The sequence below is a fragment of the Podarcis filfolensis genome (assembly GCF_964270895.1).
Source record: "Podarcis filfolensis genome assembly, chromosome: 15".
NCBI lineage: Eukaryota > Metazoa > Chordata > Lepidosauria > Squamata > Lacertidae > Podarcis > Podarcis filfolensis.
In genome coordinates this window covers 3,581,963-3,594,831 of record NC_139618.1, presented here as the reverse complement: position 1 = coordinate 3,594,831, position 12,869 = coordinate 3,581,963, and the positions used below count along the sequence as shown (strand labels likewise).

General features: G+C 50.3%; 1 protein-coding gene across 6 annotated transcripts in view; it reads left to right on the top strand.

Moving 5' to 3' along the window:
- The first annotated feature begins 1,756 nt into the window (after positions 1-1,756).
- LOC310750055 (multidrug and toxin extrusion protein 1-like) overlaps positions 1,757-12,869 on the top strand; it is a 26,386-nt gene continuing 15,273 nt past the window's right edge. Inside the window, exons 1-7 of one of the 6 annotated variants that reach the window (XM_083587681.1) lie at positions 1,757-1,879; positions 4,366-4,561; positions 5,424-5,525; positions 7,655-7,723; positions 8,845-8,993; positions 11,146-11,188; positions 12,780-12,824. In XM_083587681.1, coding sequence (XP_083443807.1) covers positions 4,400-4,561; positions 5,424-5,525; positions 7,655-7,723; positions 8,845-8,993; positions 11,146-11,188; positions 12,780-12,824 — 570 coding nt within the window. In that variant the 5' untranslated portion in view covers positions 1,757-1,879; positions 4,366-4,399. Of the gene's footprint in view, positions 1,880-2,382; positions 2,479-2,505; positions 3,020-3,927; positions 4,562-5,423; positions 5,526-7,654; positions 7,724-8,844; positions 8,994-11,145; positions 11,189-12,779; positions 12,825-12,869 lie in introns of those variants that run through there. The other 5 variants (XM_083587680.1, XM_083587683.1, XM_083587682.1 and 2 more) reach the window with 5 other exon arrangements.

Genomic DNA, 12,869 nt, shown 5'->3' with positions numbered 1-12,869 from the left:
AAACGAAAATTTGCCCTTATTCCCTTATTAGAGTCCTTTGTAGGTTCTCCGTCAGTCGGAGGAAAAAAACAGAGGCCAACCAGAGAATATTGAGAAGCAAAGCAGCTACTAAGCTTGATCTTTATTGATCTGTTGCAACAGGGTCCTCACTCACCACACGCAGGAGGGAGGAGGAACCCAGAACAATGGCGTGCAAGGCTTTATATGGACTTTTGAAATTGCCACCCTGTAGATCAAGACCACCCCCAGAAACATCATACATACATCACAGAAGGGGTGTAACCTAAGGCCACCCCTCAGATACATCATACCTACATCACAGAAAAGGCGGTCTAAAACAGAAATTTGAATGTTGTTTTTCTCCTGTCTGGCAAGTTACCTGTTAATGCTTACTGGACTGATACCCTGGGGAGCCTGGCCAGTCTTTTGTAATGATAAGTACTTACCGTATTTTTCGCACCATAGGACGCACTTTTTCCCTCCTAAAAAGCAAGGGAAAATGTGTGTGCGTCCTATGGAGCGAATGCAGGCTTTCGCTGAAGCCTGGAGAGCGAGAGGGGTTGGTGCGCACCGACCCCTCTCGCTCTCCAGGCTTCAGGAAGCTATCCGCTAGCCGTGGGAGACCCAGCTCTCCCACGGCTAGCGGAGCGCTGCATTAATCCCGAAGCTTGGGGCGTGCGGAGCTCAGCGCGCCCCAAGCTTCTAGGTGCCGGCAAGGTCTCCGCTAGCCGTCTAGACCTTGCCGGCACCCAGAAGCTTGGGGCGCGCTGAGCTCCGCAGCCCCAAGCTTCGGGATTAGCGCTCCGCTAGCTGTGTCTAGGCTGCGGATAGCAGCCTGCTTCCCGGAGCGTCGGGCGCCCTGAAAGCAGAGCGCCCGGCGCTTCGGGAACTCATCCGCAGCCTAGGCAACCCTGCGGGAGATCCCGCAGGGATGTCTAGGCTGCGGATAGCAGCCTGCTTCCTTGAGCGTCGGGCGCCCTGAAAGCAGAGCGCCCGGCGCTTCGGGAACACATCCGCAGCCTAGGCAACCCTGCGGGAGGTCCCGCAGGGATGTCTAGGCTGCGGATAGCAGCCTGCTTCCCGGAGCGTCGAGCGCCCTGAAAGCAGAGCGCCCGGCGCTTCGGGAACACATCCGCAGGGTGGGGAGCCCTGCAGGAGTTCCCTGCAAGGCTCCCCAAGCTGCGGATAGCAGCCTGCCGCCCGGCGGGCGGGGCGCCCTCAATCAGAGCGCCCCTCGCGCCGGGCAGACATCCGCAGCTTGGGGAGCCCTGCAGGAGTTCCCCGCAAGGCTCTCCAAGCTGCGGATAGCAGCCTGCCGCCCGGCGGGTGGGTCGCCCTGAATCAGAGCGCCCCTCGCGCCGGGCAGACATCCGCAGGGTGGGGAGCCCTGCAGGAGTTCCCTGCAAGGCTCCCCAAGCTGCGGATAGCAGCCTGCCGCCCGGCGGGTGGGGCGCCCTGAAGCAGAGCGCCCCTCGCGCCAGGCAGACATCAGCCAGCCCCACAAGCTCGGGGGACAGCAGGGAGGGGCAGCGCCACAATCCCGCTGTTCCTCGACCTGGTTCGGTTTCCCTGACCTGCTTTGGGGGGGGGGGGAAATAAAGGGAAATTTTTTTTCCTTTATTTCGCCCCCAAAAAACTAGGTGCGCCCTATGGTCCGGTGCGTCCAATCGTGCGAAAAATACGGTAGTTCTTGAGCCAGATCACAGCCTCACCCTATTCATACACAGACATACCCTTAAGAGAGGATTTGTGAAGGCAAAGAGGATGGGGAGGCTCCTCCATTTGACTTTGCAGAGAAAACACCTGGTCAGCCTGGGAGTCAAAATGGCTCCATAGCTGCTTTCCTGTGCAGCTTCAGACATGTGGCCTATATATGTACGTGTTTGCTTGGTACATTTATGAACCTTTATTATATACATAAGACCTTAATATTTATTTATTTCACCCAGCATCTCCCGACAGAACTGGGGGGATGCATTGTCTATCTAAAACCCTAGAGCACTTGTTCCCAATGAACTAAGTACTACTGTTTTTCCAAAGCCAAGCCATGGACTCCTTACTTTTGAATACCTGATATCATGAGGACTGGCGCCTTGCTTTTACTTCTAAGGGGAAAGTTGGAACCGGGCGGCAGTGCACATGAGAAGGTCCCAGGTTCGATCCCCTGCAATTTCCAAGCAGGGCTGGGAAAGGCTCCCTGTCTGGAAATACTGGAGAGCTGCTGCCAGTCAGTGTAGACAACACTGAGCCAGATGGAGCAATGGGTCTGGCTCAATCGAAGTCCATTTCCTCTGTTCCTGTCACAAATCGTTCCCAAGCAGAGCAGCGCCCCTTTGTGGACCACTGACTCCTCTAATGGCTTCTGGACTCCAACTCCCATCACACCTGACCTTTGATCTTCCTGGCTGGGGCTGATGGGAGTTGGAGTCCAGCAAGATCACGAGGGCAGCTCCTTCCCCATCTTTACGTATTGAAAAAGTGAGCTCTTTCCCTCTCCTTACGTAGCTAGCTTAGCTAAAACCGAGTCACATCTAGTGCCGGATTTACATGCAGGCTGAGCAGGCCGCAGCCCAGGGCCTCCTAATCGAGGGAGGCCTTGGCCTCTTGCAAAAAAAAAAGCCAATTTGAAAAACAGGCAGATTTAATGACCTAGGCCAAGTTGCTTGGTAACAGTAAAGAAGAGAACGTGGTTTTATTTCTCGTGATCAGATGCTGCTAAGTTTGGACCTCTAAAGGTCTCCCAGACCAGGGGCTCCAGTTGCTCCAGTCTAGGCCTGGTCACCTGCGTGGAAGGGTGCTGTTAGCAAGCCTGAGAGAACCACAAGCTACCCAGGAGAAAAATGGGTATAAGGGGTGTTGGAGGAGCCTAAGAGGAGAAGAAGCCCAGAACAGGCAGGCAACTGAGCATCCTCTGTGGTCACAGAATCCAGTTTTGTGTGTGGACAAATGGAATGGAGCCTCAGAAGAGAGGGCATGGCTGGCTGGCTGGCCCACTGAACAGAAGCATAAAGGTAAAAAGGTAAAGGGACCCCTAACCATTAGGTCCAGTCGTGGCCGACTCTGGGGTTGCGGCACTCATCTCGCTTTATTGGCCGAGGGAGCCGGCGTACAGCTTCCGGGTCATGTGGCCAGCATGACTAAGCCGCTTCTGGCGAACCAGAGCAGCGCATGGAAATGCTGTTTACCTTCCCGCCGAAGTGGTACCTATTTATCTACTTGCACTTTGACGTGCTTTTGAACTGCTAGGTTGGCAGGAGCAGGGACCGAGCAACGGGAGTTCACCCCGTCGTGGGGATTCAAACCGCCAACCTTCTGATCGGCAAGTCCTAGGCTCTGTGGTTTAACCCACAGCGCCACCCGCGTCCCGAACAGAAGCATACCACGCTGCAATTTTTTGTTGCTGACCCTCTGTATGAGTCTCTCTTTCTCTCACACACAAACACACACAGTCTGCCTACACACATTCACGCAGTGGATTTTATCCAACCATGTTTTACTTGGGAGTAGACCCACCGAAATTAATGGACCCAAGTTAGTCGCTCCCGTTATTTCCAACGGCACCTACTCTTCGTGTTTTGTCTTTGTCCTGGGCTTCTGCAAACCTTGTTTCCAAGACCTAAGCAGCTGTAATCGAACTCCCGTCTAAGGTCTGCTATCTATAAAAAAGGCAAATATCTATATATTTGCTTCCAGCCTTGTTAAATCCCGAGAGGGGCTCAGAGTCCTCATCTCCTCTTGGCTGGAGGTCCTCCCTCCCTCCTTGCCACCTGCCCATAGCTGTTAACATTTCCCCTTTTTCAGGGAAATTCCCTTATTCCGAATAGAATTCCTCACAAGAAAAGGGAAAAGTTGACAGCTATGCTGACCTGACATTTCACTAAGCCTTGCCCCAATTCTTCTCAGCCATGAGGACTAACCACTTGCTCTGAATTAGGCTCCGAGTTCCAGCACTCGAGGGCAGTGCCGTCCGGGAGCCCTATTATTCTTGACGGACGATGGGGCCTGACTCATCATTAAAGTCTTAGATATATATATATGTATCCTGTTTCGCTGGCTCTCCCTTGCATGGAGGAAAGCTTCTCAAATGTCCTGGTCTTGTGACGGTTACTTTGGACATGCCCCAGGTCCTTGGAGCCAGCCTCCTGCGGATCTCTGCTCACGGCAGACCGGCCCAAACAGCCTGCCCCTCCTTCATCTTTTATTGGCTCGGGAGAGACTTTAATCATCACCCTTTAGCCCAAAATCGTAGGGGCGTGAGGACAAGCAGGTCCGAGTATCCGGCTTCTGAGTGAAGTCCGTTCTGCAGCTGTTAGACAAGTGCCCTCTTGGATCAGACAAATCAGGCGCGTCTGTTTTTTAAAAAAGGAATCCACCTGGGAGAGAGGGTCCCTTTCTGCTTATGGATCTTGGAGCATCGTCCATCTCTAAGAAGACATCCCTCGAGGATTCAGCCGCTGAGCCGCAAGCTTCCGCCCCAAGTTGCTGCAGGAAATTATGCCGATTTATTCCTTCCAACTTCTGGCAAGAAACAAAGAAAATTTTGGTGCTGGCAGGGCCGCTGGTAAGACTCCAAACCCGTGGTTAATACGCCAATTCTCTGTGCTGGCAAGACAACTTCCTTTCCCACTCTGAAGCTGATATCTGCCAGCTTTTGTCTCCGCTCTGTTCAGCCTGGGATAGCTGAGTCAGTAGAGCGTCAGACTCTTAATCTTGGGGTTGTGGGTTCGAGTCGCTCATGGTCTCTTCCACCTCTGCAGTTCTATGTTTCTATGGACCTTGCTGCTCACGGTTAAATTGCTGAGAGCTAAGTCATGGGTAGGCAAACTAAGGCCCGGGGGCCGGATCTGGCCCATTCGCCTTCTAAATCCGGCCCGCGGATGGTCCAGGAATCAGCGTGTTTTTACAAGAGTAGAATGTGTCCTTTTATTTAAAATGCATCTCTGGGTTATTTTGGGGGCCTGCCTGGTGTTTTTATAGGAGTAGAATGTGTGCTTTTATTTAAAACGCATCTCTGGGTTATTTGTGGGGCATAGGAATTTGTTCTTTCCCTCCTCCCCCCCAAAAATATAGTCCGGCCCCCCACAAGGTCTGAGGGACAGTGGACCGGCCCCCTGCTGAAAACGTTTGCTGGCCCCTGAGCTAAGTTGATGGAGACGAACTCTGCTGCATAGCTCCCATCTAAAGTCTGATTTCAAGACCTTAGATCTGAGCTATTTAGCTGCTCGGTTTTCCAAATGTAGGCCTGTTTGGCTGCCAAGCTAAAGGTGGCCATATTAAAGGGTGGGCAGCAGGATTTTAATCACCGCTAAATTCACAACGATGTCATTCCATTTTCCACAATCCGCACCATAAATTCTTCCCAGCACAATATGACAGTTTCTAGGGTTATATGTCTTCAAATTTCCTTTGTTTTTCCCCAACAGACGCTCATCCAGTTACTCGTATTTATGATCCATGTTGTCAGCACAATATTCTGTGGCCACCTTGGCAAGGTTGAGCTGGCTTCTGTCACCCTTGCCATTGCGGTGAGTGTTTTTAAGTGTGTGTGTGTGTGTGTGTGTGTGCGTACGTATGTGTTTTAAAATGTCCCTGGACCTCTGCAGAGTGTCCTCGTTGCATCTCTGAATGAGTCAACGTCCAATCAGGATGTGTGCCCAGAACGACGACTCATTCAGAGCCAGACAAGGGAGCAGAAGACTCCTTCTAGAGAGGGTCATTGTTGGCCTTTCACACACTTTGGCTGGATTAGTAAAACATGCCTTGAATTTAGGAAAGAGCTGTAGCTCAATAGTAGAGCACCTGCTCTGCATGCAGAAGGACCCGGGTTCAATCTCCAGCATCTCCTGGAGAGCTGCTGTGAGTCAGTGTTGACAGTATTGAGCTCGATGGGCATTAATCGTTGGCCTGACTCAGTATAGGGCAGTTTCCTATGCTCCTGTTTAAATCATCCATTAGTTTGCTTTAGAATGACGAGGAATTCTGTCTCATTCTTATAGGATGGGTTCTAGCTCAGTGGTAGAATGCCTGGTTTGAGTGCAGAAGGTTCCAGATTCAGAGCCCAGGTGTGTCTGGGAAACACCCCCTGCCTGAAGCCCTGCAGAGATGCTGCCGGTCAGTGTAGACAAGCAAGCCAGGGCAATGGTCTGATTCAGCATAGGGCAGTTTCCCATGTTCCTATTTTATCTGGAGCTTTTCGGTTTAGAAAACAGGTGGCTCAGCTGTAAGAAGCATGAGAAACCCTGAGAAGAGTTTGGCAGCCGAAAAGTTTAAGGGGTGGTTGTGTCTTCCCTGTGAAGACAGGCTGCAGCCTTTGGGACTTACCAGTTTAGAGAAAAGGCGAGTGAGAGGAGAACAGGGTAGAAGTTTGTAGAATTATTCATGGCATAAAGGTAAAGGTAAAGGGACCCCTGACCATTAGGTCCAGTCATGGCCGACTCTGGGGTTGCAGCGCTCATCTCGCTTTACTGGCCGAGGGAGCCGGTGTACAGCTTCCGGGTCATGTGGCCAGCATGACTAAGCCTCTGGAGAACCGGAGCAGCGCACGGAAACGCCATTTACCTTCCCGCTGGAGCAGTACCTATTTATCTACTTGCACTTTGACGTGCTTTCAAACTGCTAGGTGGGCAGGAGCAGGGACCGAGCAGCGGGAGCTCACCCCGTCGCGGGGATTCGAACCGCCGACCTTCTGATCGGCAAGTCCTAGGCTGTGTGGTTTAACCCACAGCGCCACCCGCATCCCTATTCACGGCATAGAGAAAAGTTTTTCTCCCTCTCTCATAACGCTGCAACTTGTGCACACGCAATGAAGCTGAATGTGTGAAGATTCAGGAGAGATGAAAGGAAGGACTTTGTCACACAGCTGACAGTTAAACTACGGAACACACGAGGCAGTGATGGCCATCCACTTGGATAATAATAATAATAATAATTTACTATTTCCCCAGCCACTCTGGGATGGCTTTAAAGAGGATTAGACAAATTCATGGAGGAAGAGATGGCTATGGGTGGCAGTGATGCTTCTAGATTCCAGGAGCTGGAAGCCACAGGAGGGGAGAGTTGCTCTTGTGCTCGGATCCTGATTGCAGGTTTCCCATAGGCATCTTGTTAGCCCCTGTGAGAACAGGATGCTGGACTAGAGGGGACATGGACCTGATCCAGCAGGCTCTCCTTATGTTCTTAATAGTCAATAGTGGGCTTGATGAACAAATAATTTATCCTGCTCGAAGGCAGACAGCCTCAGATGATGATGATGATGATGATGATAATAATAATAATAATAATAATAATAATAATAATAATAATACTATTATTTATACCCCGCCCATCTGGCTGGGTTTCCCCAGCCACTCTGGGCGGCTTCCAACAAAGTATTAAAATACAGTGGTCTGTTAAACATTAAAAGCTTCCCTAAAGAGGGCTGCCTCCAGATGTCTTCTAAATGTCAGGTAGTTGTTCTTCTCTTTGACATCTGGTGGGAGGGCGTTCCACAGGGCGGGTGCCACCACCGAGAAGGCCCTCTGCCTGATTCCTTGTAACTTGGCTTCTCACAGTGAAGACTCCAGACCATAAGATTGTGCCATTCTTTCTAGCATTCAACATTATAACCCCTCGATTTGTCTGCCTGTTAATTTCTCCCCTCTCTGATGGTCCCTAGGTTATAAATGTAACAGGCATCTCTGTTGGATTTGGGTTGTCTTCAGCTTGCGATACGTTAATATCACAGGTGAGTAATGGCTGGCTGCCGCTGTGTGTTCGAATTCTGGTGTATGAAACGTAGTCTGAGACAAGGCCAGCGTCAAGGTGTGTCTTGCTTGAACATTTTGAAAGGCTGGTTGCTGGGAGGGAATCAGTGCTGGGTAAGACCTGCAGGCAAAGGAAGCTCTGAAGATGGGACTAGTTTCAGTTTTGTGTATAGTTTAGCAGCCGCAAACGGCTAAGTGAAGTTTGTTCCTTATAATCCAGTCTCTGTAGATGGTTTGTAAGATTGCAAAATGCTACAAGAACCTGTAGCTCTTCAGAAGTTGCTGGACTACAACTCCCATAATTCCCCTGACCTTCGGCCTTTGTGGGACTGACTCTGGGATAACCAGCCTCATATAACCCACATCCTTAAATCTAATCAATGCGTGAAGGGGTTAAGACCATAAAGTAAGCTGTCCTGCTAGGCTTAACTAGGTCGCTCCACCTTAGGAGGAACTAGGTAATCAAGTCTTTGTTCCCACCCCAGTCTAGCTCAGAAGCTCAGCATGTTAAGAGGCTACGCTGGAGCAACAGCTTAGCTGCATAGCTCTCACAAGCCATTCTTGAGTTTCTATACCAATAATTTAGGAACTTTCAACACTGTAACAAAGCCAATTTTTACTGCCTGTGCATTTCCCCCCCTGAATGCTGTATGGAAAAGCACATGAATTTGACCTTTGGAGAGTTTGTAAGTAAAACATTTTAAAGTTACCAAACCTGTGGTCTTTTTTTATGCTAGTGGAAAATTTGGAAATCACAAAGGCATATGTTAAAGGTCGAACAGCCTTTATTTTAATGCTTTAAGAGTACTTGCCCCAAACCTGGATCCTGGCATCCAGGGAATTATCCTTTTATATCTATTCCCCACCCCACCCCGTGCACCAACACTGATGCGAGTCAGAAACTAGTAATATCAGGAGGGTCACAGGCTCCCCGCCTTTCCTTGCCTAGAGAAACAATGCCTTCTCTTTCTAGAACATCCCAGAGCAGTGAAATATTGTGAATAAAACTCCTGTTGTGAGTTACCTTTGTGTCCAAAGGCTGGAGAGTTTCAATGATGCTGCTTGTTTTTTGGAACCTTCACCCACACGCCCCCCTCCCCAGACGTATGGCGGGAAGAATATGAAGCGTGTGGGGACCATCTTGCAACGGGGGATCCTCATTCTGCTTCTCTGCTGCTTCCCCTGCTGGGCCATCTTCGTCAACACAGAGCAGCTCCTCTTACTCATCCGACAGGACCCAGATGTCTCCAGGTGGGGAGAAAGAAAAGGGAAATCCTCCACCCAGCCGTTGATTGGACTTGAGGCTGATCACTGTGCATGCGATTTCCCCCCTTTCCCATGTCCACACACAATACCCCATATTTCCAAAGGTGGCTGGTGCCCAGTGGCGTAGCGTGGGGGGTGCAGGGGGGGCCGGCCGCACCGGGCGCAACATCTGGGGTTAGGGCAAATCCATGGGTTAGGGGGCGCAAATCCACGGGTTAGGGGGCGCAAATTACTTGCCTTGCCCCGGGTGCTGACAACCCACGCTACGCCACTGCTGGTGCCCACTGGGGCTGGTAGGGCGGAAGGCCGGGAGCCGAACAGCAGGTGGCGCCAAAACCAATGATAGGAAGAGACAGAGTCAATGAAAGGCAGAGCCAACTAATTCTTGCTTTGCCACCATCTTGCTCTCTCCTGAGTTATACAAGGGCGAAACTGAGGCCACAATTGCACCATACGTTCAAAGCACCACGATACCACTTTAAATGGCGGTGGTGGTGGTTATTAAATTTACTACTAATTTATCTTGCTACAGGCAACTCAAAGCGACTTACAGAAACGAACAAGCACATCCACAAGTTATAATAATAATAATAATAATAATAATAATAATAATAATAATAATAATATCTTTATTGTCATTGCCCCCTCTCAGGGACAACGAAATTACTTGACTGCTCCATAAAAACACTAATTAAAACAATACAGTATAGTACAGCAAGGAAGATTAGATGACTTTCAAAGTCCAGGCTTCCCATTCAGGGCCGAGATCGCTCTGGAGAAGAAGCTGTTCTTAAGACGGCTCGTTCTTGTCTTCATCGTCCTGTATCTCCGTCCCGACGGCAGGAGCTCGAAGAGACAGTGACCAGGATGCGATGGATCTTTTACTATGTCCAGTGCCTTCCTATGGCACCTTGTGGCATAAATCTGCTCTAAGGTGGAGAGTGGGCAGCCAACAATGCTCTCTGCTGCCTTAACAACTCTGCACAACCCCATCCTGTCCTGGGTAGTACAGCTTCCGTACCACACACATAAGCCATAAGTGAGCACGCTCTCAATGGCACAGTGATAGAAGGCAAGCAGCAGTTTCTGCGGAAGATGGTTTTTCCTTAGAATTCTCAAAAAGTACAATCTCTGCTGCGCCTTCTTCACAAGCCCCCTTGTGTTGACACTCCAGGACAGATCCTCTTGTAATTCAATGCCCAAAAATCTGAACATTGTTACCCTCTCCACACAGACCCCATCAATCAAAAGTGGCAAAAGTTGAAACCAGGAAGAAAAAGAAATAGTTTAAAACATGCCACCCACTCTGAACAGCCCTAGATCATCAGGGTTTCCCAAACATGGGTCTCCATCTGGCTTTTTGGACTACAGCTCCCATCATCCCTAGCTAGAAGGACCAGTGGTCAGGGATGATGGGAATTGTAGTCCAAAAACAACCAGAGACCCAAGTTTAGGGAAACTCTACCCTAGATTATTAAACAGCAAAGGTCTGGTTAAAAAAGGAATGTTTTTGACTGGTGCTTGAAGCTATACAGCGATGGTGCCAGGTGAGCCTCCCCCAAAGGATCATGGGAGCTGTAGTACATTAAGGATGCTGAGAGCTCCTAGGAGACCCCATTTCCCCCTCACAGAGCTACGATTCCCAGAGTTCTCTGGGAAGAAGGATTGATTGATTAAGCCACCCTGGGAACTGTAGTTCTGAGGAGGAAACCGGGGTCTCCTAGCAACTCCCAGCAGCCATAAGAAACTACAGCTCCCAGAATTCTTTGGGGGAAGGCCTGGTTCTTTAAAGTGGTGTCGCAGGGCTTTAAACGTGCCCTGAGATTGAAGAGGGAGGGCACAAAGAGTCAGGGCTAGAGTGCCCTTTTCTGCAGTCACACAATGGCCTTGAAGCGAGGGATTCTGGGATAGCTGCTGCATGCAATCCTTTTCTTGTTTTTCTTGACAAGGCTTCTCAAAAAATGCACCTCTCAGCAATGCCAGAAAACGAAGGCGTTGGCAGGGCACGGGGTGGGGTAGCTTCTGCGCTGTTACGATGGGATGCCCCCCCAGGGATGGGAACAAGTATCAGCTGCAGGATAATAAACTGCTAATTTTTGGGTTTGTTTTCTTTGCTCGTTTGTTTTCATTGCTCCAGGCTCACACAGGTTTACGTCATGATCTTCATCCCAGCGCTTCCCGTAAGTCTCCTATTCCATCCTGCTTTCTTTCATTTTCTCGGTGGGGTCTTTTAAGTGGAACGGGTGGCAGTTCAGTGCTGGGAATACCTGCTTTGCTTGCAGAAGGTCCCCCAGGTTCAGTCCTCTGCAGGTAGGTTTGGAAGCAGCCACTGCCTGAAACCCTGGAGGGGCACTTCCAGGCCTCTTGCGCCTCTAGAAGATAGCCACAAGGCAGGCTGTGACCCAACTGGTCAAACTTTCCTCTGCTTCTACGAGGCAGCGCAGGTGCTACATCGGTTGGACTGCCGCCTGCCGAAAGCCCCGTTTGTTTTCCAAAAAGGGTCAGCTCTGAGAAAAGGAGGTATAAAGAAGATGGATGCATCGCTGGGGGAAGAGAGCATTAATTGCGTGGCGATTTCCCGCCTCCCCCAATAGAAATAAAGACACAGGACACCGTGAATAAGGTTAATGGGCTAAAATTGGCCACAACTTTATTGGTTACAGGTAAGAGCGGTATTGGCTTAGGCATTGGTCCTATCCACGATCCGGCTTCAGTCTGATTGCTTGAAGACCGGGAAGGGTCAGTGAAATATACTCAGAGTCGCAAAGTGATTTCATGCTCTTTATTCAGCTCATAGTGGTGAGGAGGAATGAAATGAAAGTCCCCTCCAAGTATCTGCTTTATATGCATTATTTACACAATGGGCTGCACATGATTGGCTAATTCCAGAATTCTACTGTAAGCCAATCAGGTTGTGGATTCACTTCTATCTGGAGCATGATTGGGTGGTTCCTGCCAACCAATCATACTGCTGCATTGTTCTAGGACCAATCAGACTGCTGCATTCTGAATCCTATTGTTCTAGGACCAATCAGACTGCTGCATTCTGGATCCTATTGTTCTAGGACCAATCAGACTGCTGCAGTTTGGATCCTATTCAACTCAGTACATAACACCTAACACCAGCAGGGGAAGCCCTGCTGATGCACATCAACTAGGTACTCCCCCGGGGTCACCGCTCGGGGGGGGCGCTTTAGGCCCTGGCCTCCATAGGTTTCGGATGAAGCCAGGCCCCCCGGAATCCTTTAACGGACTACCCTTCAATATTTGGGGGAGGTGATGGCACTCCTCCCCTCCAACACATCTAAATAACAATACCCCTACCAATGTCTAACCGCCAAGAACAAAGAAGTTGTGACAATTTGCTACGAGGCAGGCGGAAAACTAAATGGCTGGTGCCAATTTGCCCAGTGGAAAAAATTCCTACCAGGCCCATTAACGGCGACCAACCAAGGTCCATCGCAAGGTCATCAGGAAACCTGAAAAAGAAAAGGAGCGGGCAGGTGGGAAACACGATCAGCTGCGCCGGTCAAAGAGGGAGATCCCGGGGCCGCGCTCGCCTTAAATGCGGCAAGCCACACACCCCGAGCCAGCTGATTGGCTGGCTCGGGGGATGACGCGGCCCGAGGATTTCCCCGATCGCGCAGCCCCCACGCTCGTGTTGGGGGCGTGAAGCCCACAACACCACCTCCTCCGGATGTCGGAAGTGGCTTTTGCTCACACACACCTGCTTTGGATCGCAGGTTGTATTCATTCCTCCTTGCTCCACAGGCGACGTTTATTTACCAGATCCAGATGAGGTACCTGCAGAATCAGGTAAGATGCTCTTTCTCTTGTTGGGGAAATAAAGGCAGGAAAGGC